The following is a 27,442-nucleotide window of genomic DNA, read 5'->3' as shown; positions in this document are numbered from 1 at the left end:
GACAATGGAGACCCCGGACTGTTGAACAACTAAAGTCGTACATCACACAAGAATGGGAAAGAATTCCACCTACAAAGCTTCAACAATTAGTGTCCTCAGTTCCTAAACACTTGAGTGTTGTTAGAAGGAAAGGTGATGTAACACAGTGGTAAACATAACAATGTCCCAGCTTTTTTGAAATGTGTTGCAGGCGTCCATTTCAAAATGAGCAAATATTTGCACAAAAACAATAAAGTTTATCAGTTTGAACATTAAATATCTCGTTGTTGTGGTGTATTCAATTGAATATAGGTTGAAATCACTGTATTCTGTTTTTATTTACATTTCACACAATGCCCCAACTTCACTGGAATTGGGGTTGTAGAAAAAACAGTGACTTGACCAAATCTAATTTTTTTCTAATTTATTTAATTTATATGGCGCCAAATCACAACAAAGTTGCCTCTAGGCGCTTCACACAAGTAAGGTCTAACCTTATTAACCCCTAGAACAAGCACACAGGTGACAGTGGTAAGGTAAAATCCCTCCAATGATTTGAGGAAGAAACCTCAAGCAAACCAGACTCAAAGGGGAGACCCTCTGCTTAGGCCATGCTACTGACACAATTTATCAAATGAATATACAGGAAATTTTGGGCATCCATGTTGGTTCACAGGACAGGAGGCTTGCAGAAGAAGACAAGAAAAAACAGAATCAGGCGGCAGAAAAACAACAAATGCATGTTAATTTGTCAGCATTAAGCAACAAGAACAGAAGAAGAAAAACAGGTGAAAACAGAAGAAATACTAAGGTGATCGCTGGCCACTAGTCCTAAGCTTCACTAAAAGACCCAGAATTTAGGTAAATTTGAGGCCGCGCCACGCTCCGTTTGCTAATAAAATGAATTTCAAAGAGTAAAAAGCATAGCAAAATACTATGCCAGTATGCTAGCCATACGAAAGGGAAAATAAGTGCGTCTTAAGTCTGGACTTGAAAGTCTCTACAGAATCTGACTGTTTTATTGACACAGGTAGATCATTCCACAGAACAGGGGCACAATAAGAGAAAGCTCTGTGACATGCAGACTTTTTATTTACCCTAGGAACACAAAGTAGTCCTAGAACACAGAGCCCGGGCCAGTACGTAGGGTTTAAGCAGGTCAGCTAAGTAGGGAGGTGCTAGTCTGTGAATAATTTTACAGGTTAGTAACAAAACTGGACAGGAAACCAGTGAAGAGGCACCAAAATGGGTGTAATGTGGTCAAACTTTCTGCTTCCTGTCAAAAGTCTGGCAGCAGCATTTTGAACCAATTGGAGACCCCTAATGCTGGACTGTGGTAAACCAGAAAATAGAACACTGCAGTTGTCCAATCTAGAAGAAACAAATGCATGAATCAGCGTCTCAGCATCAGCCATAGACAGGATGGGACAAATCTTTGCGATATTTCACAGGTGGAAAAAAAGCAGCCCTCGTAATATCTCTAATGTAGAGGTTAAAGGACAACGTAGAATCAAAAATTACCCCAAGGTTCCTCACTTTGTCAGTGTGATGTATGACACACGAGCCGAGGCTGAATGACCTATGCAGATGACCTTGTAATCCTCAGTCCAAGTGTTGGTTTGCAGCACCTCCTTATCATATGTACTGAATATGGTGTCCAATATGATATTAAATATAATGCCAACAAAAGTGCTGTTTTAATATGCAGAACCAAGAAGGACAAATTGCTCAAATTTCTAGCATTCAGTTTATCCAACAATAGTCTTGAGGTCTGTGAAAGGATTAAATACCTTGGTCATTAGATAACCGATCAAATGAATGATGATGACCTGAACAGTGTGGTGTGCTATGGTAAATACCATTGCATGCAAGTTTAGTCTCTGTTCCACTCAATGTTTCTGTGTAGGCTCTCAGTTGTCCAGGTGGTTTCCACAGTAGAGAAGCTTGAATCTTCGACTGAACTGGGTTGCATTACTCTAAATAAGGGAGAGACACTCCTCTTCTTCTTGTCTCTGTCTCCTGTCTGTCTGGTCTCTTTGTTCTCTGGGACGTCTGCACTTTGTCCAGGGACCATCGTGGGTACCCACATACTGTGAGTGCTTTCTGAACAAGTTGTTCAGGACTCTTCAACACAGAGCCCTACAGGTGCCCACAACTGCAGAGGGAAGGGCTAAAGAACAACAACTTGTTCAGAAAGCCCTCACAGTATGTGGGTACCCACGATGGTCCCTGGACAAAGTGCAGAAGTCCCAGAGAACAAAGAGACCAGATAGACAGGAGACAGAGACAAGAAGAAGAGGAGTGTCTCGCCCTTATTTAGCAGGAATAGGGGAAAACTACAGAGGATCTTCAGACAGCACAAAATCCCAGTTTACTTTAAACCGGTTAACACCTTGAGACAGAAATTACTTCACCCTAAGTACAGGATCCCTAGTTACAAACAGAGCAATGTAGTGTATTCTATCAGATGTCAGGAAAACTATAACGAACATTACATAGGTGAGACTAAGCAACCTTTACACAAAAGGCTATACCAGCACCGCAGAGAGGTCGCCAGTGGACCTCAGTCTGCAGTTCATCTCCACCTTAAAGACACTAACCACACGTTTGAGGACAAGGAAGTTAAAATTTTAGCCAGAGAGAAGAAATGGTTTGAGAGAGGGGTCAAGGAGGCATTCTATGTGAAACAGTTGAAACCCAGCCTTAACCGGGGAGGGGGTCTGAGACACGCTTTGTCCCCTGTTTACAATGGGGTACTCAGGTCAAAGCAGTTTCAGTCTTTAGGAGGGGTCTGGTTAGGTATAAAACTCCAGCTTTTGTGGCTTCTGTTTATTCTTCTCTACAAGAGTCAAGACAGAAGTCAGACTACCAGAGCAACAATTTTAGCTGAGGAAGCTTATGCCATTTGAAGCGAAACGTCCTCGCGTCAAGCAACCCAGTCCAGTCGAAGATTCAAGCTTCTCTACTATGGAAACCACCTGGACAACTGAGAGCCTACACAGAAACAAAGTGGCTCTGTTTAAAGCATATTGCACACTGCTGTACACTGCCCAACTGTGGTTAAGTTACGAAATAAATAAATAAATAAATAATAAAATCTGGCATGCAGAGGTTACAAGCCATGAGGTGGGTGATACCGGAAATTTTGGCATTGATCCGATTCCAAGTAAATACAGACCCAGTATCACCGATATCGATATCGATATCGATACCGATACTGATACTTTTTCATATTTAAGCTTCATAGATCCAAAGGATCCAAAAGACCTAGGATAGAATTTCGCCAAACATTGTACGTGACAACAAAATACTTTATTATCACAATCAACATTTTTGTTTAAAAAATCACTCAACACAACTTAAAACAAAATCTCCTGAGGTAGAGGGCTGACAAACCACAATACAACAAAATTAACACACCAGCGCCGCTGAGTCACGTGACAGCGCAACAACAAAAGACCAGAGGGGGGAGGGTGCGCTTCTCTGTGTTGTGTGTCACAGCGCAGCACTGTTCTAACAGACAGGGAGTAGACTTTGATGAATCTCCATGTGCAGCAGTCAGTGCGTGCGGGAGAGAAAAAAAGCTTGAGTATCGATCTTTTTACACAAGGCCCTACAGTGAGATACCCCCAGGAGATCCTGAAAGGGGGGGAGGATGAGATCTCCAATCAGACGGACCACACGGTGATGACCCAGGCAAACAGACAAACGACGAACGTAACATGCATTTGCGGAAAGCTGTGCAAGAACCATCGTGGCCTGAAAATCCATCAGGCTAGAATGAAATGCTTGGAGAAAGACAATGAGGTACAACGCTCAGGTCTTGTACCTGGTGAGACGCAGGAGGAGCCCGGCCAGGAGGCAACCCACAGAGCCCAGTCCCTCCACATACCTCAGACTCTCAATCCCAGCAGAGTAAGTCCACAGCAGCGGATTAAGTGGCCCCCAGCCAGCAAGAGAAGATGAGTGGCAGCAGTTTGACAAGGATGTGTCAAACATCATCCAGGCCACAGCCAAAGGAGACGCAGACAGCCGACTCACATCAATGACCACCATCATCATCAGCTATGCCTCAGAAAGATTTGGGCAGGTGGACAAAGGAAAATCAAAACCCACTTCCTACACAATGAGCCGAAGGGCCACCCGGATACATCATCTGCGCCAGGAGCTTCGTACCCTCAAGAAGCAGTACAAGGCTGCAACTGAGGAGGAGAAGCAACCCTTAGTGGAACTGAAAAACATCCTGCGCAAGAAGCTGATGACTCTTGGCATAGCAGAGTGGCACCGGAGACGGGGTAGGGAGAGGGCAAGGAAGCGAGCGGCTTTCATCGCCAACCCCTTTGGCCTTACCAAACAACTGCTAGGGGACAAGCGCAGTGGCCGGCTTGAGTGCTCTAAAGAGCAAGTAAACCGCTTCCTCCAGGACACTGTGAGTGACCCTCTGAGAGACCTGGAACTGGAGCCCAACAAAGCTCTCATCAGCCCAGATCCCCCAACAACGGAGTTCAACCTGAAGGAGCCAAGCCTGAAGGAGGCTGAGGAGGTCGTCAAGGCGGCCTGCTCTGCGTTAGCACCAGGCCCCAGTGGAATTCCTTATCTGGTCTACAAGCGCTGCTCGGAGCTTCTACGGCACCTGTAAAGGATCCTGAAGGTGATTTGGAGAAGGGGAAAAGTGGCCGACCAGTGGAGGCATGCTGAGGGAGTTTGGATCCCCAAAGAAGAGAACTCACGAGACATCAGTCAGTTTCGATCCATCTCACTGCTGAGCGTGGAAGGGAAGGTGTTTTTTAGCATCGTCTCACGAAGACTGACTGAATTCCTCCTCAAGAACAGCTATATTGACCCATCAGTACAGAAGAGGAGGGATCTCTGCTCCTGGCTGCTTGGAACACACTGGGATCATCACGAAACTCATCAGAGAGGCCCATGAGAACAAAGGCGACCTAGCTGTGTTGTGGTTGGACCTGGCCAACGCCTATGGGTCCATACCACACAAGCTGGTTGAGCTCGCTCTCCACCTCCACCATGTTCCCAATAAGATCAAGGACCTCATCCTGGATTATTACAATAACTTTAGGATGAGAGTTACTTCTGGGTCAGAGACATCGGACTGGCATCGCATTGGGAAAGAGATAATTACAGGCTGCACCATCTCTGTTGTCCTCTTCTCCCTAGCCATGAACATGGTGATCAAGTCAGCTGAGGTGGAATGTAGAGGGCCCCTGACCAAGTCAGGTGTACGACAGCCCCCCATCAGAGCCTATATGGATGACCTCACCGTAACAATCATGTCGGTCCCAGGGTGCAGGTGGATCCTGCAAGGGCTCGAAAAGCTCATCACCTGGGCAAGGATGAGCTTTAAGCCCTCCAAATCATGATCCATGGTGCTGAAGAAGGGGAAGGTGAGTGACAAGTTCCGCTTTTCCATCTCAGGAACTGTCATCCCAACCATCACGGAGCAACCCGTGAAGAGCTTGGGGAAACTCTTCGACTCCACCCTGAAGGACTCAGCAGCCATCCAGAAGGCCAGCTTAGAACTTGGAACCTGGCTCACCAAGGTAGGCAAGTCTGGCCTGCCTGGTAGGTTTAAAGCCTGGATCTACCAGCATTCAATCCTGCCCTGCATCTTGTGGCCCCTGTTGATTTATGCAGTCCCAATAACAGCAGTTGAGTCCCTAGAGAGGAAGATCAGTGGCTTTCTTCTAAAGTGGCTGGGACTTCCTCGCAGCCTTACCAGTGCTGCCCTGTACGGAACGAGTAACATCCTGCAGCTTCCTCTCAGTGGTCTCACAGAAGAGTTCATGGTGGCACGCACCAGAGAACTTCTACAGTACAGGGACTCAAAGGACTGCAAAGTGTCAGCAGCTGGCATCAAGGTGAGGACAGGAAGGAAGTGGAAGGCATGGGAAGCAGTGGAGCTGGCAGAGTCACACCTAAGACAGAAGGCATTGGTGGGCACTGTGGCAACAGGCAGAGCAGGCTTGGGTTACTTCCCAAAGATCCTCATCAGCCAGGCCCGTGGGAAGGAAAGGCACCACCTGATCCAGGAGGAAGTCAGAGCGGGTGTGGAGGAAGAGTGGGTGAGCAGGGCTGTAGGACTATGGCAACAGGGAGCATGGACAAGGTGGGAGAGTGCACTACAGCGCAGGATCACCTGGACAAACATCTTGCAGCCAGATTTTCAGCGGGTCCACTTCCTGGTGCAAGCTGTTTACGATGCTCTGCCAAGTCCAGCAAACCTCCATGTGTGGGGGGAAAAGTGAGACACCTTCCTGCCCGCTGTGCTCTGGTAGAGGCTCTTTAGAACACCTCCACAGTGGCTGCCCAAAGGCTCTGGCAGATGGTCGCTATCGCTGGCGCCATGACCAGGTGCTTAAGGCAATCGCTGAGAGCGTAGCCTCAGCCATCAGCTCCAGCAAGAACCATCATGCTCCAAAGAAGGCAATCTCCTTTGTTAAAGCTGGAGAAAAACCCAGAGCAAACCAACATGTGACATCAGGACTACTCCACACAGCAGCTGACTGGCAGTTGCAGGTCGACCTGGGTAGGCAGCTGAGGTTCCCCCAGCACATCACAACAACATTCCTTCGCCCAGATATGATCATGACCTCTCAGTCTTCGAAACAGCTGATCATACTGGAGTTCACAGTGCCCTGGGAAGAAAACATCGAGGAGGCCAATGAGAGGAAGAGGGCTAAGTACCAGGAACTGGTGGAAGAGTGCAGAGAGGGAGGCTGGAAGACGGTCTACGAGCCCATAGAGGTAGGCTGCAGGGGATTTGCAGGGCGGTCTCTGTGTAAGGTCCTCAGCCGCTTGGGCATCGTAGGAGCGGCAAAGAAGAGGGCCATCAAGTCTGCAAGCGAAGCTGCCGAAAAGGCCACCAGGTGACTTTGGATGAAGAGGGCAGATCTGTGGGCTGCTACTGGGATGCAAGTCGGGGCTTGATCACCCCCGGCTGGGTCGCCTGGGTGAGGGTGTATGATGTTGCAAGACCCGAAACACCCGATGACCCCAGGATACATCACTGATGATGCGTCCCAGTGCATCCATGAGGTGTATTTTGAATATTCAATATCAATACCAGCGTTGGTATCGATATTGTCGATATTAGGATCGATCCGCCCACCTCTAATGAGAATCCTTTGTGTCCCCAGAGGCAAGTGTGCCAGTCAGATGTTTGTTACTACAGGAGTATGCACTTTCAATGCACTTTTGAGAAACCTGTGTTGTTAAAGTTTACGCAGTGCCTGGGTGAGTCTGAAAATAGGGTCAATATTGCACTTTCAAATCTCATTGTGAGCTACTCACGCTTATATTCCAGGCTGAACTGGCACTGGTTTAAATGTATGCACTTTAACTGATTTTATTTTAATTTTTTTATACGTTTTAGAGTTTTTATATTAGGTTTGTTTTGAATCTGTCCTGTTTTATGTGTGTATTTGTGGACACTGACTGGAACACGGCTCCACAGGCTGCCACTGACGTGTCATTACTGGCCACTGCCACTAGGGGGCCCCCGCTGCTTCTCCCGATCGGCGTTCAGATTTTCAACGAAACCAAGTATCGACGCACTGCTTCGCCATTTCGAATCAAGGGTCGAATCGCCGGCGTCGTCGGTGGCAGTGAACAGCCATGTTGTCACTGATACAGCAGAAATCTCGCAGTGAGGCGCACCGGCTGCGGAGGGAGGCGCGGCCAAAGCAGTATTAACTGGGAGGTATTTTACTCATCGGATTGATTGAGGGGGTAAATATTCATTCCGGTGTTTCTCGCTTTTGAGGGAACTGACTGATCTGTTTATCCCCATGGTGCGCTAACATTTTCTATGCTAAAGTTAGCAAGCTACCACGGGGCCTGTAGTGGAGCCAGTAAGTTAACTTCCGTTCACACCATCTGCAGCGATATTTTAAATAAAATACTCAGCAGGTGGTGTTAATCCGTCGAAACACGATAATCAGGCACAGGTTTTTATCGGAACGGCGATACGGCTTGTGCTACAGATGTAGCATTATTCTAGTTAACATCTACACTTGATTGTTGCACATTTGTGACCACATTTCTACTTTACAATGTGGGATAAAAGCTCTACTTTATTCCAGGTGATGGTTGTTTGTTGCTGAATGGAAAAACTTATCCTCCTATTGCAGTTTGTGAGTAAAGCGTTTTATTTTATCAGTCTTATGGCTAAATTTCACCTTAATATTGCATGCTTTATATGTGAAATTGATGCTATTTATAAAGCAGTCTAATATTATTGAGTTATCTTTTGAACTAGTACTCTTGCTGGATAGGTTTGCTTGCCAACTAAAGAACAGTCAAAAGCAAGATAAATTGTTATAGTAGAACCATAATGTAAATAAGCATCCTATTTTGGAAGCTTTCTTGTTAGTGGCTATATTCCTATGGGTTGGAGCGGAGACACATCACTTCCGGTGAAGTAGCAGGTCCGAAGGTGAGAATTTGTACTTTCACGACTGGCCGCTCGATGAAAACAAGCTCGAGCTGCATTGATTGTCTATTGAAATCAGGTGGTTTTGTTTTTGTCTCCTAACTTGCTTCTAACAGCCAGCTGATAGCTATCATTACCTGGAACGATGAAATTTATACGTCAAGCTGACCTGAAATGAACCATTGTACATTAAATTGACTTTGTTGACTGGCAAAGGCTATTCGCCCAACCGATGGGCAGATAAGTCATACATTGAACATTACATGCACAACCATTGGGCAGATAAATATAATGTATTATCTTATTTGCCCAACCGTGATTGTGTATTTGACACGTTTTGTGCATCTAAACTATGTTTTTTTTACACCACTTTTTAAGGCTCTATTTTGGCGTATGTTTGACACATTCAATGGCGCTGTCTTTAATTACTGCGAAAACACTGCAATGGATCAAAACAGACAAACTTCATAAGCATTTTGATTGGAAGCCTGTTAACAATGATGAAACAGTTTTTGAACAAAATGCTGCTGGTTGGCTGTAAGATGGTGTTAGATCACAGTTCCTCCGCGGGCTGCGAACCCTCCCACAGCCGGCGAGAAAATATCCGCCTTTTTTTCCCTCCCGCGTTGAAACCGGAAGTGAGCTTACAAGCGCGCGCATTGGTCGGTTGTGGTTGGGCGTATATGCTCGCGAATTTACTTTATTGACCCAACGGTTGGGTGTATAGCCACTCCGTTATTGACGAGTCTGACCCCTTAGAAAAGTGACCAAATTACATGTATTTGTGTTGAGCTCAGCGATGCTTTCATTGACCAAAAAAGGGGTGCTCGGTGTAAAGTCCGCGCCAACCCATAGTGAAATTCTATTCGTTTGAAGCACCTCTCTCATTGGTCAATATAGGTCACGTGATTATTGGGCTACACTTGTGCATGTATTTGCTGTTTATACATAGATTCCTAAAGTACATTAACCACAATCTCGAACACCAACCTTAACAAGGGTGTACTGTGTATGAATAGAATTTAGAATGATTAATATGGCTACTTACAGGTAGCCACTTCCTTCTTGTTATCCTTAGTAGTAGATTTCTTTTTTTGTGTTTGTTAGTTTGTACTATGAGAGTTTACTTCCCAAATGAAAATTAATCATAGCAAGTCATAGGACTTCTAAAATCCTTTCCATAGGTAGCAAGTTATTGTGCAATGTGTGTATGATATAAATTAACTAGATTTATGGTTTGTAGACTTGAGCATTTAGTTGGTGGCAGTGGCTGTCCATACTTAGCTGTATTAATAACACAAAATGCTATTTGTACATAGCATTTCTCATTTGTCAGTATAAAGTAATCATGATTATGGCAGTACACACATTTTTGTATTTATATCTAGGGCCAAAATTACCACTTTTGTGGTTCTGTCACAAATATTTGTTTTGTTTTTGTTTGTTTGCTTTCCCACAGTCATTTAATAATTGACATGAGGGATGAAAATATTTAACATGATTGTAACGCAAACCCATACCACTGGCTCAGAAATTTGAGGCCCTACCACTCAGGTCACAGTGTCTGCCACTCTGCAGTTGGTCATAGCGTAAATTCATCATACATACAGTTGTGGTCGAAAGCTTACATGCAGTCATCATGGGCATGAATGTCATGGTATTTTGGGTTTTTAATGATGTCTTTGAACTGTTCTAATGATTGTAATGATTGTACAGCATACATCATAGTACAGCAGATAACTGTAAGAATCGTTCAAGGACTCCTCTGCAAATATTCTGTTATCTGCTACACTATCATTAGTGATTTTAAAAACAAGAATTTGGTGCACATGTTTTCACCCTGTGTGGATTAGAGATTTCTAAAATAAATAAATTCAGATTATACATACAGGCTCAAATACGTTTGCTTAAATCTTTTAATAAGTGGTACTGAAGATTCTACAATGTCTTTTAACGTGACAAGGCCTAACTCTTTTAGTGATCATGATCGACTACAGCTCATAGTTTCATTTTGCCAGCATAAAAAGGATGTGTTTGACAACACTCATTGGACTGACCAATACTCAGAACAATGGGAAAGTCTAAAGAATTTAGGGAGGTCTAAGGAGGAGAATTGTAGGTTTGGGAAGGTCTCTTGGAGTCATTTCAAAACAGCTGCAGATTCTAAGATTATCAGCTCAAACGACTTTATGGAAGTGTCACCACTTTGCATAGGTCTAGAAGAAGACCCAAACTTGAATCCTCAGGTGATAGGAAATTGGTTAGGATGTTAAGGAACCAGCAAGGTTCAGGTCTTCCATGAACTGAAAAGTACTGGAACACCTGCATCGCTGTCCACAGTGAAGCAAGATTTATATCACAATAGATTGGGTGCCAACCAAAAAAAATAAGCCCCTGCTCCAAAGTCGACACCTTCAAGCTAGACTGAAATTCATAGCGAGGAGTGAAGGTGAAGCTTAAAAAAAATCTAAGAACATTGCACCAACTGTCAAGCATGGTGGTGGTAGCATCACACTCTAGAGCAGTTTTGCTGCCAGTGATGCTGAGTGAATGGAATAATGAAGGATGAGGACTACTTACAAATTTTTTGTCACCTCAAATCAACAACTAGATGGTTGAAATGTGGCTACAATTGGGGGTTCCAACAGGACAATGATCCCAAACATAGATTAAAAGAAACAAACTTTCATCCCAAACATGAAAGTTTGTGAACACCTTGAGATCTGTTTTGATTTTTTTTTTTTTTTTTTTTTTTTTAGGACAGCAGGCTTTTTATAAGAACATTTCTGAAATTATGCCCTTTAAACTCAGAATAAAAAGTAATCTCTAAGTCATGAATTTAAAGAACTAAAAATCTAAAAGCCAAAACGATGGTATGAATAAGCAAGTGCACCCTTTAGTATAGCACATGTAAACCATCACTTTTACATCCTGTTTTCTTCAATCAAGTCAGAGGATGGATGCATGGACATTTCCAAGACACTGATTATGTCTTGGACTTTATTTACAACAGTGATGACGAAATACAAACAGTATGTTCTCTATGGTAAATATGTGTGGAGCAGGCAGTTTTCAAAAACTGAGTGACTGTGCAAGAAGGAGGCGGCCCAGACAACCCTGAAGGAGTTGTAGGGTTCTGTGGCTGCGACTGGAGAAATTGTGCATAGTGCAGTGATGAAAGGCTTCCGGAAATTAACGGAAAACCAGGTTTTTACTCATGTGGTGAATGTGTCCGGGTTATTTTTGACGACATACATCAGAATCCATTCATTCATTTCCATTTCAGTTCCACGCCTAAACAGTTGTTGGTGGTAATGCACCGTGTTGGTTTGCAAGCCACCAATGTCCAAAGAAGGGTTATTTTGTTTTGGTTGTTGGGAGTTTAGTATTAAGTCATATTTTTGGCGACTGCGTGGTGGTTCTCCTAACGGTTTACCGTGTTGTGGACTTTAAAAGTTATGAGCTGTTTTTCCTTTAGTAATCATACATTAAGTGGAACTAACGGGTGCCGCTCTCACCTGAGAGTTTAACTGCCTGTGAGTCACAAGATTAATAAGTTTGAGCAACAGACAAAAATTTGATTGAGGTGAGTGAAAATATTCGTGATGTTAGTGCTCTGCTAAACTTTATCAGCTAAATTAGCTTTTAGCTGCAGGATGTTGAATCAATCACTGTCGAGCTGAGTGTTAAATGTATTTTTATTTTTACCAAATAAAGCTACACAGTTTTATAATTGTTACTGCCATATCTACAAGAAAAGTCTCAAGTTTAAATAACTTAGATTTTTTTTTTCTTTTTTTTTTTTTTTAACTATCAAGTAATCAAAGAAAATAGCACAGTGCTGGTTCATATTTCTTTATATTTTAAGAAATATATTTCTTGTCCCACATCAGAAACATTTAAACATTTGCTGAATGAATGAATCTACCATTACTACATGTACACATTACTTTTCATGCTATTTTATTTGTCTAAATATATTGTGAAAAGTTGATGCATTAATGTGCCATAAATACTCCTATTGTTCCATTTTAATTCCTACTGAGAATTATTATTTTTGAGTTTTTTGAATGGTCATTTACTGTGTACTTTTCTGAGCCACGATGTATGTTTTTTGGATTAAAGGCTGGTAGCACAATACAAGTTGTATGAAAAGACTGAGATGGAAAGATTTTGCATCTGAGATCTCACCTTTTTCTGGGGGAGAATCCCCAGACCCCCTGCCAGGGCTTTTGGGTCTTTGGACCTTGCCAAAAATTTTCGCTTTTTTTTTTTTTTTTCTCTCACCATGGTCCACTTTCATCAATGATGGTGCAAGTTATCATCACCACTCATAGCTTCACGGTAGAAGAATTTTCTTTCAACAAAACTGAATCTGAAAAATGGAGGCTTGCATTGCTGAAGTGCCTTCTGGCAAATTGTAGCTGAATTTTCACTTTTTTTAATCCTTTATACCACTTTATCTTGAAGATGTATATAACATGATGCATATCGAGTATTGGTTGTCCAATGATGCACATCGTGTTACATCGCGTTTTGAGAAATGATATAGAGCCTTAAGCCCCGTTTACACATAGACGGTAAGAGCTCCCGGAAGCGTCCCGGAAGAGTTTTTGGCCGTCTTAAGGATCAAACGCCGTTGTCAATGCCGGCACTAGGGGGCGTGGCTTAGTTCCGGCTTTACCGGGAATCGTCGAAAAAATTATTCAACATGTCGAATAATTCCGGGAGCGCTCCCGGAGAATTCGCGTGACGACGGAGACAACGCGAACAACGGCGTTTGATACATTTTAATCGCTGTTTCATCCTGCCGCTTCCTGTAGTGCTGCAGTTTACACCGCCGTAATTGGCAGCTGGTGTTGTATCCCTAACCAACGGCGTGTAAAACGGTGATAGAGCTCATATCGGCGTCCTCAAAGGCGTTTTAACCGGCGACAGAGGCAGACAAAACGGCGGCGCTAGCGGACAGTACATCGTTCTAAACGCCACCTCCTGGTTAACGCCGTTCCAAACGGCCGATAGGCGGCGGTCAATATAAAAACGCTAGCGCGCTGCATGCAGGCCTCTCACTCGTGGCCAGCTCCAGATATTTTTGCAGAGAAGCTCCAGTATGCCTCCTAAAAGGAAAATTGGCAGCGGCAAGGACTTACCAAGAGGTCTGGTTCAGAAGCAGAGGAGAGCCCTGTAGTGGAGACGAGCAACACGTTGAGGAGGGGAAAAGGAAAGGAGAATAAAAGGCTGAGAGATGAGCTCCCTCCCCCTGCAGTGACAGCTGCTTCAGCGTATTATACGCTGGGGGCGGTGCCTATATGCAAAAGTTCCTGGAGTAACGCAGGATTTGCCTGGATAAATCCAGCGGTACACAGGGCATTATCGGCGGCAGCAGAACACTGCCGTTCTCACGCGCGTCTTAACCTGCGATTGTAAAGGATATTAACCCCCGTTGCCTGACGTGTGCCAGATGCTACGGCGTCAAAACGGCGCTTTATTCGGCGGATTTAGCGGCGTTTTATCCGCGCATTTGCGGCTAGTACGGCGCTCAAAACACCGGCGAAATGCTCCGCCCCTTTCCACCGCGAAAACAGCCAGAACTACCGCGAACTTCGGTCTACGTACTGCCTGCCGACAAAACCGTCTGTGTAACCTGGGCTTAAGAGTGGAGCTGTGTCAACTGTATTTATTGATTTGTTTGTTCAACTTCATAATAATGCTGCTTGTAGAGCTGCTTACATTTTGTGTGAAGGTCATGTTGAAAGGTTCTGTGAATTTAACGTATGCTGTAAGGCATTTCAAGAAAGTTTTGTGCTGAGTTGTCCCTATCTTACCCTTTGTTGCAGGTATCCCATTGTGCTCGTTTGCCCCTCCCCGCCCTCATACAAAACCCCCTCCCCAAACCCCTTGTCCTGTTGGGAACAAGCCTCCCTTACCTTCCCTCCTTTCCTCTCCTCCCCACTCATCCCTCCTGTTTTGCAAGCTCCTTCAGCTATAGCAAGAGCTTCTCACCATCACTGCCAAGCTGTCGGACATGTCAGGACCCGTTCCGAGCCGGGCCCGGGTGTACACAGAGGTCAACACTCACCGGCCTAGAGAGTACTGGGACTACGAGTCTCATGTCGTTGAATGGGGGTAAATATCTTGATGAACATTGAACATCTTTTGTGGCAGTGCGCCGCTTCACATTCCTAATACCAGCTGATGATGATGTTTATTTTCTTCTCTCCAGGAACCAGGATGACTTTCAGTTGGTGCGGAAGCTAGGTCGTGGCAAATATAGTGAAGTGTTTGAAGCAATCAACATTACCAGTAATGAGAAGGTGGTGGTGAAAATACTTAAGGTAAACCTGTAAACTGACACTGTTCAGTCAAGGGGTGTGATTTAATTTTGAGTTCATAGTTTTGACCTCATGGCTAGGGCTGTCACGATTAGGAATTTCTGAAGACGATTAATTGTCACAAATAATTGCGATTGACGAATATATTGTCTATTTTTTCTTTTTTCCCCAATTCTTTATATTCTACTATTGTAGTATAATTACGCAACTCTGGAAGAACGTTTGGCTTTTGTGAGTGGAGAAACTGGGAATAGCGCAACATTTTTATTTTTATCTTCATTTTACATAGTCTCAACTTTTTCTGATTTGTGGTTGTTTCTGTTGGGTTTCTGAAATTGTTTCTCCTCAGCAGTCATGTTTTGTGCTTAAACACTACACTAAGCTCAGGATTGAACAAATAAATACCTTTGGAAAATAGCAGCTGTTAAAGTTCAGAGTTCTCACCTGCTTTTTGTGATCAGTGCGTCTGAACATCACCACAGCTTCTCCGCGTCAGGTTTTTTTTTTTTTTTTTTTTTTTTGCTCAGTTCATTCATATATTATCATTTTTTAAAATATGTTTTTAAAGATATTTGACCGTTTATTTCATCTCATCAATCAATCAAGTTTTATTTCTATGGCACTTTACAACAGTTTTCACTGAACCAAAGTGCTTTCCAATAGCACCAGCTAGAGATAAAATAAAAAGAAAAGTACGTAAAACACAATAAGAGCATCCAAAATAGAATAAAAATAGACAAAAAAGTGTCAAAGAAATTATGTGCAAAAAGCTGCCCTGAACAAGTATGTTTTTAACTTAGCTTTAAACAGAGGCAAGCTATTAATGGACCTCAGTTAGGACCTGCTACTGCAAAAGAACGGTCACCCCATTGTTTGGACCTGGACCTGGGAACCTCAAGAAAGTTTTATGAGATCTCATGATCTCATAAATTCAGTATACGACGCGCACATGGTGTGAACAGGACAGTAACGACAGAATCACACCGGGAGAGAAAGTTCAGAGAGAAGTAAAAGCAGCTCCACGGTTTGGTTTGTTTTTTTTAACATGTTCACTCGGGTTAAAATCCTCTCTCTGCTCTGCGCTCGCTGTGTGCACTGATAGTTCTCAGCAGCGTGTCGTGCCTCCATTCAGGAATCTCCCTCACCCACCCCCTCTCGCAGCCTGTTGACTCCGCGCGCGCACACACACACACCGACAGCTCCTTCGGTAAACTCCGCATTTTAGATGGCTTTAAAGAAGACGGCCACTGTTTTAATCGGCCGTCTTATCCAAACGGCAGGACGGATCGCTCCTCAACCTCCGTGTTATTGTCCTGCCTTAAGACGAGAGCTAAACACAGTGAGCGAAGCTGCAGCACAATGACGTCAGATTCTGAGTTGTTTTATGCTTTGTGGATAAAATAAATAATTCACGGTAATCGCGAATATGAAAAATAATCGCGATTGTCGAATATTATAATAATTGTGACAGCCCTACTCATGGCACTAACTTTGTGTCTCTGATTTTTTTTTTTTTTTTTTTTTTTTTTTAGCCAGTCAAGAAAAAGAAAATCAAACGCGAGATTAAGATTTTGGAGAACCTACGTGGGGGTCCTAACATCATTTCTCTTATCGATATTGTGAAAGATCCAGTAGTAAGTATAACTAATTCACATTAATTCTGTCAGGCTTTGATTATAAATGGGTGTTAGTGGGAGAGTCCAAGGGTAGTAGAGATCCAGTTTTAGGTAGCTATTGTTTGTTTTCCTGGTACCATTTTCATAATTTGTATAAAATGTACATTTTGTGTTTTGAAGTAACATTGCTTTACTATTAGCTTAGTCGGTTTGCCCCTTGTGGAAGCTTCTTGATTTCTTTTGGGCTTGGAAAGTTTGTGTATGTAAGTACCGACTTGTAAGAATACTTGACTTTCTTTGGGAGAGCGAGATCAGAAGATCAGTATGAAACTTGTGTCTGAGTAGATAAAGCAGAGGTGGACTCTGGATGTGTTCAGTGTAGCTTGGCATAAAGCCTGGAGAAACAACTCGAGTGGGTGTACTGCAAGTTTAAAATAATAATCAAAGCATGATATCATCTTGACTAGTGGTGTAACGGGTCATAGTTGACTTGTGAACTGAATGAACCCCCCCCCCCATCGGTTCGGCACTCATATGAACCACAGGTTTGTATTATAGTGTGGTTATATACAGATTTCTTGCCATGGTGATGTCTTTTTAAAGTAGTAACTGTGAATCCTGATGCAGAGTTGCAGTGAATTCAAAGTGTGAGTGTAGTGAAAATGTCTGCGTGCCTGTCAAACAGCCTCTGCTCCCCTTCATGCTTCACCAGAGACAGTCTACCTACTACACACTCTGCACACTTCTGGATCCAAACATTATCTTTTGAAAAAGATTTTGAACTTATAAACTTAGGTCTCCTTTGCTCCATTTCTTTATTATTATTTTTATTCATTGGTACGCTTCATCTACCCTTTTCAGGTTTCAAATCCCGCAAAATCTCGGAGAGTTTGCCGTGCTGCGAGATCTCAGTAACATTGAGAACTGCATTGAGATGCTCTGATCGGGCTTCACTTTAACCGCTGCACACGGACAACACCATTAACATCGCAACATAAAACTGTTTTTATATTGTGCCTAAAACTCTTGTGAATATGTTCTCTGGGTTTATAGACGTTGTTATTGCGTTTGTTTTACGTAAACATGCGAGAATCACAGGCTGTCTCTGTTATTTTCAATGGGAGCTGCTGTGAGCTACAATCGCTTCCTGATCATGTCGTTCTGGGAGAAAGTGAAGTTTGTTCTTTAACGTCTTGATTATTGTTCTTTACAACACTGTCCTCTTTGTTCCAGACTAATATATATAATATGTCTGAAATTCGGTTTCTGTTTATTAAATTACACGCAGATTAAACATAACAGACACGGATTTGTTATAATTGTTTCAGCAAGTTTTCAGGGTATCATGCAGAAGTCTCTTATTAACGTGATGAAAAGCATAAAAAATTACATTTTAGTAGTATAATATTCATTTACAATTGTCATCATGCAGATTCTCTGTTTCGACTGCAGTGACTCTCTAGCGCACAAGGGATTATGGGATACGTGAAAACACTGGATGTCAATTTATAACAAGTGTTTTATTTAAGAAATATTTCAATATTTATCTCTTTATTTACTGATTTAGTTTGTCTGGTCAAAAAATGATCCCATCCATGATTTAAAAACTGTGATTCTATCCGATGTTACAGAGTGAACTGTCCCCCCCTAAAAATTGATCCGCACTGCCTCCACTCTGCAAGTGTCATTTTGGACCTCAGCAGCTTGTCTGAGACAGTCTCTTCACCCAAAGCAATCAAATGGATTAATGTGATTATTAACCATCAGATGACAAGGTAAAACCCCTTAAATCATTCTGTGAAGTGCAGTGAACACATCAACTAGCAGCTCGTGCAGCTGCAGCGCTCTGATCACTTCCTCCATCTTTTATAATAAAATAATCCTGAATTTATGTGGAAGTGATTGTTGTACAAAAGCGTCAGATATCTGTCGCTGAGATAGATGACTGGAGTGCAGTTTGAAGCAGAAAAGGTGATCTGTGAACCGCGGCTAATGACGCATGTGCAGTGAAGGCAGGGTGGACCGATTTTTTATTTTATTTTATTTTTTTTTAGGGAGGACTGTTCGGTCAGCGACACGGGATTGTGGGTTTTCTGATTTGTTACACCCCTAATCTTGAACCAGTGTGTCCCTATAGCAGAACATCAGTGTGGTTTTGGCTACATGGCCAAGGGCATTTCATCAATTATTTTTGTGATGAAACTCTTTACAAGAAAATTCAGTACGCTTTCAAGTGCGATGAGAAATAAGTGACAAAACTGAATAAAAGCCAATACTATATCACAGATGATACAAAAACAATACTGTGCACCTGGAAAGTATTCACAGCGCTTCACTTTTTCCACATTTTATGTTACAGCCTTATTCCAAAATGGATGAAATTCATTTTCCCCTTAAAATTCTACACACAATACCTCATAATGACAATGTGAAAAGTGTTGGTTTTTTCTTGTTTGTGGTTTTTTTTTTTTTTTTTTTTTGCGCAAATGTATAAAAAAGCTAAGAAATCACTTGTACATAAGTGTTCAGTCTTTGCGATGAAGCTCAAACTTGAGCTCAGGTGCATCCTGTTTCCACTGATCATCCTTGAGATGTTTCTATGCCTTAATAGTGCATCGCAGTTTCGTTTGGACTCTGCGTACCATTGCTGTATTTGACCGCTTATGGGGACAGCTGTTCCCGTTGCATAATGTATACACAGCATAACTTAACACAGGAAAATGGTGTACTGTTTTGTTTTCGGCTGCAATCACCGAAGCAGTTGTAAAAGTGCATTTTTTTTTCGTTCCCAGTGGTGAAGGGAAGAGGTAAATGGGAGACGTCATGTCGGTAAGTGTTAGCCTACACAGCTAACCAGAGTAGCTGTGTTCTCTCACCTGTGCAACTGCATCACCACGTTTGAGCTCTGGGTCGTAAACAAACCGCAACACGTTCACGCTCCACCGCATCGTCACTTTTTCTTTGTATTTTCATTTTGTTTGTGTGTAATTTGCCCAAAATCTCAGAGAAAGTGCTGTGTTTCTGTCCCTGGAAGTAGAGAAATTACGTCATATGCATCATATTTGACCCCTTTAGTACCCGCCATCAAACAAGACTGTGCTGCCCAATTGGAGTCCACCTGGGGTAAATTCAGTTGATTGGGCATGATTTTTAAACACACACACACCTGTCTACATATAAGGTCCCACAGTTGACAGTGCATGTCAGAGCACAAACCAAGCATGAAGTCAAAGGAATTGTCTGTAGACCTCAGACAGGATTGCCTTGAGGCACAAATCTGGGGAAGGGTACAGAAACATTTCTGCTGCTTTGAAGGTCCCAATGAGCACAATGACTTGCAATATCCGTAAATGGAAGAGGCTTGGATCCACCAGGACTCTTCCTAGAGCTGGCCGCCCGTCTAAACTGACCAATTGGGGGAGAAGAGCCTTAGGGAGGTGACCAAGAACCTGATGGTCACTCTGTCAGAGCTCCAGCATTCCTCTGTGGAGAGAGGAGAACCTTCTAGAAGGACAACCATCTCTGCAGCAATCCACCAATCAGTCCTATATGGTAGAGTGGCCAAATGGAAGCCACTCCTTAGTAAAAGGTACATGGCAGCCCACCTGGAGTTTGCCAAAAGGCACTTGAAGGACTCTCAGACCATGAGAAACAAATTCTCTGGGTTGATGAGACAATGATTGAGCTCTTTGCCTGAAAAGCAAGCATCATGTTTGGAGGGAACCAGGCACCATCCCTACAGTGAAGCATGATGGTGGCAGCATCATGCTGTGGAGATGTTTTTCAGCAGCAGGAATTGGAAGACCTGTCAGGATTGAGGGAAGGATTAATGCAGCAATGTACAGAGACATCCTGGATGAAAACCTGCTGCAGAGTGCTCTTGACCTCAGACTGGGGTGAAGGTTCATCTTTCAGCAGGACAATGACCTTAAGCACACAGCCAAGATATCGAAGGAGTGACTTCAGGACAACTCTGTGAATGTCCTTGAGTGGCCCAGACCTGAATCCAAATGAACATCTCTGGAGAGATCTGAAAATGGCTGAGCACCAACACTCCTCAGTCAACCTGATGGAGCTTGAGAGGTGCTGCAAAGAGGAATGGGCAAAACTGCCCAGAGACAGGTGCAACAAGCTTGTGGCATAATATTCAAGAAGACCTGAGGGTGTAATTGCTGCCAATCTGATTTCTTAGTTTTTTTATTTTCAATTAATTTGAAAAAAAAAATCTAACTTTTTCATGTTGTCATTATGGGGTGTTGTGAGTACAATTTTTTGGGAATAAGTGAATTTCATCCATTTTGGAATAAGACTGTAGCATAACAAAATGTGGGAAAAGTGAAGCACTGAATACTTTCCAGATGCACTGTATGCTCATTAGCCCACTGAGAAGCAAATGAAAAGTCTTTTACTGGATCACAATTTGTAAAACGCCACATTAGTCACAAATTAATCACACACGTGTTTATACAGTGATGGAAGTTTTCTGGAAATTCCTGGAAATCCTGTTTTTTTACTTGTGTGATGAACTTTTCCAGGTTTTCCAAAACAGTTGGTGGCAGTAATGCACCATGTTGTTTGCAAACCGCCAATAAACTCAATAGAAGAACAGCAGTTGGTGGCAGTAATGCACCATGTTGTTTGCAAACCGCCAATAAACTCAATAGAAGAACAGCAGTTGGTGGCAGTAATGCACCATGTTGTTTGCAAACCGCCAATAAACTCAATAGAAGAACAGCAGTTGGTGGCAGTAATGCACCATGTTGTTTGCAAACCGCCAATAAACTCAATAGAACAGCAGCAGTTGGTGGCGGTAATGCATGTGTTGGTTTGCAAACTGCCAATAAACTTGAAGTTGTTTCCATGTCATTTTTGTTTTCCTGGCCCGCATCGGATTTAGTCTGTGGTCTGTCTTCACAATGTTTGTATGTGTAAAATTGTTTGGAAATGGCTCTGATGAGACGTCAGTGGATATTAAGTGTCGAATTTTTACGTCCTGATCCGAGATGGACTATGTAACATGGCGCTGCTCATCCACACAGCAACGAATGAGAGACGCCATTACAGATTTTAAAATGAGCTCCATGTCAAAAGTTCATCATGAAAAAATTCAGATGGGGCTGATTCGACCCAAAGGACCAAAATGCTGACCTGACTTTGTAAAAATCATCATTTATACGGAAAAGTTAACTCCCATTAATATCACCCAGTGATATGTTAGCTTGCTAAATCTGCATTTTATGATTTCTTCTGTTACATGGGTGTGAAATATTCATGTATTTTTTTTTTGGGGGGGGGGGGGGGTAAATGGACCTTGAAAGTGCCCCAGAATGCATCTGAGATTTCAATTTTTTTTTTTTTTTGGGAGAGGACCCCCATACCCTGCCACCAGGGGCTTTGGGTGTTTGCACTTGCCAAAAACTCAGGGTTATTTTTTCTTCCCATGGTCCACTTTCATCACTGGTACAGAATAGCTTTTAACACTGCAGTGGAAGTTTTATGTTAAGGGTTGTGTGGTTTGTACATCTTGTATCAATTTGACAGCTTGTTGAAACTCATGAAACATTTGTAAAGTTGTTCTGCCCATGTCCTAACATCCGATGTCAAAATCACCAGGGTACCATCAGATAGGATATCTTGGCACCCATCTACAATCCGTGTCTGCAAATTTGCCAAATTTTGATAGCTGTTTAAAGCTATTGGGCCACCCACATTCCACTAAACTGACAAAAATTTAGTTACACCTGAAATCCAAGCATTATAATTTAGGTTTGTTTGTTTTTTTTTCTAGAAATATCTTGTAAAATTACAGTTTATTTTAATGAAGAGAACATATTAATCTGGGGGAATTCCACAAAAAAAAAAATTCCTTTTCTTTTTAACGCTGTCTGCAGGAGGGCATGCGTGTGAGCATTCATGAGCTTTTGAAAAGACCGAAAGTTATCGTGTGATGCGTGATGCGGAAATTTCTTGTAAATTACAACAGAGGTTAGAAAAACAGCGTTTTGCATTTTCAAAGTCTTTGTTACATATCATGTAAAATCTAGTGAGAATTAAACATCTTAGATTTTCACAAAAACGCCACGGTTTGGGGGCATTTTCAACCATGTTGAATTAGGAGCCAGCGAGAGACCAGCCAGTGATGTCACTGTACCTCTTTACTCTAATTGGCTGCCAATGTGTGTTTCCCATAATTATATTCACAAGTCTGGGGATGCCCCTAGGTGATCTATAATATCACTGTCTAAACAATCGCTGTTGTAAGTAGTTCAAGGCCGTCTGTTCTTTTGAAATTTTTCTCTTCAGGGGAACTTTTTTATTTTTTTGAAACAATGCAAATTTTGGTTGTATTGGAAATGTCATAGTATGAATCCCTACTTAAAGGCTAATAAATAAAATTATCGTGGTGTCAGTGAAAATTCTTTTTATACCTTAAATCAGAGATCACCAGTCCTGTTCCTGGAGGCCCTGCATGCTTTCTAACTGATCCTCTCCCAGGCAGTTAACTCTATCAGGTGTGCTCACCCAATCAAGAGCTGGAAGACACCACTAAAAAAAAAAATCAGGTGTGACTTGAGTAGGTAGACGTGGAAAACAAGCAGGGCGGGTGCTCTCCAGGAACAGGGTTGGTGACCCCTGCCTTAAATCTTTAAAATCTTAGTGGCCCTATACCTTTAAGGTGAGATAAGTGACGACTTTCTATATCTCTGTCTTCAGTACTCAGAAATAAGATTGATACCAGTCTTCTCATCTCACTTTCAGAAAGAATGACCAACAAAGCTTTTCTGAAAATGTTTGTGTGTTTGTGTGTGTACATGTACATACACACACAATGCACAATGGCTACTTAACCAGTGTTGGACAGCATCAAATAGAAATAAATAATAATCAAACCCACAATTTCAACACTCACACCAACAAATACAAGCAACAGTTCCTCAACTGTTTCAAAATAGTCTGTTCAGTGTAGAATTTGAGGTAAGTCTTGTCAATAGCAGTAGTTTGTTACATAGATAAAACTGGTCAATATATTGTTAATGACATGACAAGACGTGAATTGGGAATTGTTATAATTTGATTGGTTTGGTGGGAGCAGTGGGTTTGGCTATTGTTGTGCTCATAGTGTGACAGCTTACAAACATCTACAGTACTTAGTGCTTTTTCCTCCCCAGTCTCGTTTTAATGTTGGGCTTAATTAATATGTCTGGCTTTGGATAAAAGTTCAAAAATTAATTGCCAGTGCTCGTCTTTTTCAGTCTCGGACTCCCGCCTTGGTATTTGAACATGTTAACAACACAGACTTCAAGGTAGGAAACAAACTCCCGTCTTTTGTATGTTCTAAGATCCTGTATCCTCCTTTCTTGGCATACTCGTTGTTTTCCCGTACACGTGTGTGTATGTGATGGAGGAATAGGAAAGGCCAGTGTTATGTCTTCGGTGCTAGAAGGTCAGCCATCTTCTGGTTCTATCCTCAGCCACTGGCACAAACTCTGAATCAATGGGTGTTTAAATGTGAACAATTGATGTTTGAGCACAAAAAGCAAAAGGATAATGTCTTTGTTTTGATCTCCAGCAATTGTACCAGACCCTGACAGACTATGATATCCGCTTCTACATGTATGAGATCCTGAAGGTGAATTTTAAATCTCTTAATGTGGCAGACCTCTATTCAGGCTTTCAGCATGTGTTTAGGGATGGGTATTGATAAGATTTTATCTATCGATGCCATTATCGATTCTGCTTATCGATCTGATTCCTTTATCGATACCTCTTGTGAATTTTGTACTAAAAGTAGGCTTTACAGGTTTTCTATGTATTTCATTGAGTCTTAAAGTAAATAAATATGAAATTGGTCACTGTATCCTTGATCTCTCGACCATAAATAAAAATAAACAAAACGGTGTTTGACTTTTGAAGTTATTAATTCTGACTGGATTCTATCGTTCTAACTTGACTCGGCAGAGAGCCATGCAGTGTTTGGAGCTGTGTGAACAAAATGGAGAATGATTCTCGTTTCTTTCTCGCAACAAGACAGGAGTCCCAGTTAGTAACTTTAATTAGCACAAAAGTGACTCATGATTGACACATTCAGGGATGAAAGTGTGAAAAACAAAAAAGCTGAAACCCAAAATTACCCCCCAACACCATGTGCACGAAAATGTTTGAATTCCAGAAGCTCTGAAACGCAATCTGGGACTATTCCAGACAATAAACTGCAGTGAGTGCAGCATCCATTTAGTGAGGAAAAAACAACTTTCCTTATTAAAATTCATTCCAGTAGTATTCTGTTCTTACAAGGATGCAGCAGTTTTCTAGTTTGGCAGATAGTTCTGGAGGAAATCACTGAAGAAATTAACACATTGAAAATATGGTTTGACCGAAAGAAACTCATTAAACTTAAATAAGACAGGGATGAAATGGAGGTGTGAAAGTCACTAGGTGTTCACAGGAAACATTGACTTATTTCTGTGTATGTATGTATTTATTTATGTATGTTCATTGTTAGTTGGTTTTATATTTTCTGTTGTTTCTATTCAGGTTCTTTTAGTCTCTTTCTTTAAAATTGTATATAATAACTAATCATTAGATTATTAATATATAAACAAAAATAAATTTAAAAAAATTACAATTTGTAATACATTTGACTCTTTTACGACAACAAACGCTTATTATACAGAAAACAAATGCACCGAACGTGCTGGTAGCTCCAACTGCTTAATGCTAACTTTAACATTGAAAATGCCATAGACATGCTAATGCGTTAGCATCGCTCCCGTTTTTAAGTTATAAAACACATCTATCAACTGTTTCAGAAGACCATAACAGGTTGGTTTAACATAGAAAAGGTAAATAATATTCACAGACGTATGCTCTTTAGGGTTTTAGCGGGGGAAAATTAAGATAAAGCGAAAGGGGGAAAAAAATGAATAAATGAAGCAATAGATCGAAGCACTGCTTCAATCTGCGAACCACTGCTGCAATAGGTTCAAAGCAAAGCCTCGCTGCAGAAAAGTTGATTACGGACCTGCTGCAGGGTCTGTAATCAATGTAGAGAAATGATCATTTTCCTGACAAACAACGGCCACTCTGAAGGACCGATAACGGAATTGTTAAGCAAAAAGCTTGTTGATGTCGGTGGATTGAATCATTTCTTAACGAGACCTGAAAGCAACCGGTTCTCGATACCCATCCCTACATGTGTTCATAATAGATTTGTGTTAAACAAAATTCCATGTTTTGAGCCTGGGTGAATGCAGCATGGCTTCAATTATGTCACCATGTGACTCTTTCTGTAGGCCCTGGATTATTGCCACAGCATGGGAATCATGCATAGAGATGTGAAGCCACATAATGTGATGATTGATCATGAACACCGCAAGGTAAGTGAAGATGCTCGTTTTCCTTAACAGGGGTGAAGGTGGTTGTGCTTCCTTGTTCTGTTGCAGTGGTTAAGGATGGCTTAACACACCAGCATATATGTACCTGATGCCTCTCTCTGTAGATAGATATAAAATAAAAGTAGTCAGGTATATTTACACGCACACACAAAAAGCCCAAATTGAATGAGTGCTATCTAAAAATCATGTCTAAAAACGTGGATACAGAAGATAAGATACAGTATGAAGTAAAAGACAGGCAACTGAAACAGCCCCGACTGCTGCCTTGGTGCATCATATATTCACCTCTTGCTCCTGCTATATGAAATGCACCTTATTAAATATTATGAAAAAGTACAAGACAGAATGAAAGTAAATGGTTATATGGGCTGCATTTGTGTCACGCTTTTCCATCTGCATCAGATGCTCAAAGCACTTTACAATTATTCCTTGCATTCACCTATTCACACAGACACTCTCTCACACCGATGTCAGGGTGCTGCCATGCAAGACACTCAATACACATAGGGAGCAACTTGGGGTATAAGGACCTTGCCTGAGGGCTCTTGGTGAGTTCCTGGTCAGGCTGGGGTTTGAACCAAGGACCCTCTGGTCTCAAGCCCAACGCTTAACCACTAGACCATCACCTCCTAAGGAAAGCGATTGACCGTTGATGAATTGTAGGGTTATATTTGTTATTGGTATCAGATATTGCTGTCTCTGGGCTGTCAGATTATCTGTCATTGTCCATGCATTCGTTGTTCAAGTTCGCTTGATAAGTCACTTGAGAAAATTGCAGAGCACGCGAGATAAGACGTCTGTTTCCCAACATTAGTTTTAGTCTCTTCATTTGATCAAGAACAGATGGTGCGTAAAGCTGATGTTTGAGATAATTATCACTTAGTTAACACTGAAGCCAACTTATTTGTTTCTCTGTCTGTAGCTGCGCCTTATTGACTGGGGTTTGGCAGAATTTTACCACCCAGGGCAGGAGTACAATGTCAGGGTGGCCTCTCGCTATTTCAAAGGACCAGAACTCCTGGTGGACTATCAGGTACAGCTGTGTGTTTGCTTGGTTTGGAATGGTCATGTTTGAAATAATGTTTAGGTTATAAATAGAGTACTATATTTAAACCCTTTTTCTTAAAAATTGCCTGACAGACTTTTCAGCAGCATCTGGTGATGAAGTTTCACATTGCAACCCTGCCAATGCCCTGTGTGCTGTTCTTGCTCTTAAAGGAATGTGTTTTTTTTTGTTTTTTTTTTTTTTTGTGGTTCTTGTTTGTTTTTTATTTTTGAGAAAAAAAAATCAGGATATAGTCTTTTGTTTCAAAGATTTGATTTTAGTTTGTGTTATATTGTTATTAACATATGTTATTGAGGCCGGAATGGGGTATTATAATTGGTTTATTTTTGGAGAGGCAGTTGCTTATTTGTTTCATCAAACCTAGCAGCTAATCTTTTTTAGTTGAGTTTGAAAGCATTTCTTACTGTGTTCTGTCAGTTAGGGTTTGGGATTTGATGTTTCAACAAAACATCAAATCTAGGCTTGCATCTTAGATGTACCTTCTGGCAAATTGTTCCTGAACTTTTAGGTCTTTTTAAGAAAATCCTCCTCCTCTATACCACTTCATCATGAAGCTATATAACTGGGGATACAACTTATCCTCATATAAAATCAACAATAGTGAT

General features: G+C 41.9%; 1 protein-coding gene, 1 non-coding gene and 1 pseudogene across 4 annotated transcripts in view; all 3 read left to right on the top strand.

Moving 5' to 3' along the window:
- Positions 1–4,024: 4,024 nt before the first annotated feature.
- Positions 4,025–7,040, top strand: LOC117507447 (annotated as a pseudogene).
- A 534-nt stretch (positions 7,041–7,574) lies between these two features.
- Positions 7,575–27,442, top strand: part of csnk2a4 (casein kinase 2, alpha 4 polypeptide) — a 31,693-nt gene continuing 11,825 nt past the window's right edge. Inside the window, exons 1-8 of one of the 3 annotated variants that reach the window (XM_034167323.1) lie at positions 7,575–7,696; positions 14,266–14,554; positions 14,652–14,763; positions 16,293–16,394; positions 23,630–23,680; positions 23,947–24,006; positions 25,670–25,753; positions 26,694–26,804. In XM_034167323.1, coding sequence (XP_034023214.1) covers positions 14,454–14,554; positions 14,652–14,763; positions 16,293–16,394; positions 23,630–23,680; positions 23,947–24,006; positions 25,670–25,753; positions 26,694–26,804 — 621 coding nt within the window. In that variant the 5' untranslated portion in view covers positions 7,575–7,696; positions 14,266–14,453. Of the gene's footprint in view, positions 7,726–14,265; positions 14,555–14,651; positions 14,764–16,292; positions 16,395–23,629; positions 23,681–23,946; positions 24,007–25,669; positions 25,754–26,693; positions 26,805–27,442 lie in introns of those variants that run through there. The other 2 variants (XM_034167321.1, XM_034167322.1) reach the window with 2 other exon arrangements.
- Positions 23,726–23,862, top strand: LOC117508059. The gene has a single exon (XR_004559968.1). It is a non-coding gene; the product is annotated as a small nucleolar RNA SNORA57 (small nucleolar RNA).

The sequence above is a fragment of the Thalassophryne amazonica genome, chromosome 3 (assembly GCF_902500255.1).
Source record: "Thalassophryne amazonica chromosome 3, fThaAma1.1, whole genome shotgun sequence".
Classification (NCBI taxonomy): domain Eukaryota; kingdom Metazoa; phylum Chordata; class Actinopteri; order Batrachoidiformes; family Batrachoididae; genus Thalassophryne; species Thalassophryne amazonica.
This window is presented reverse-complemented; position numbering and strand designations above follow the sequence as displayed.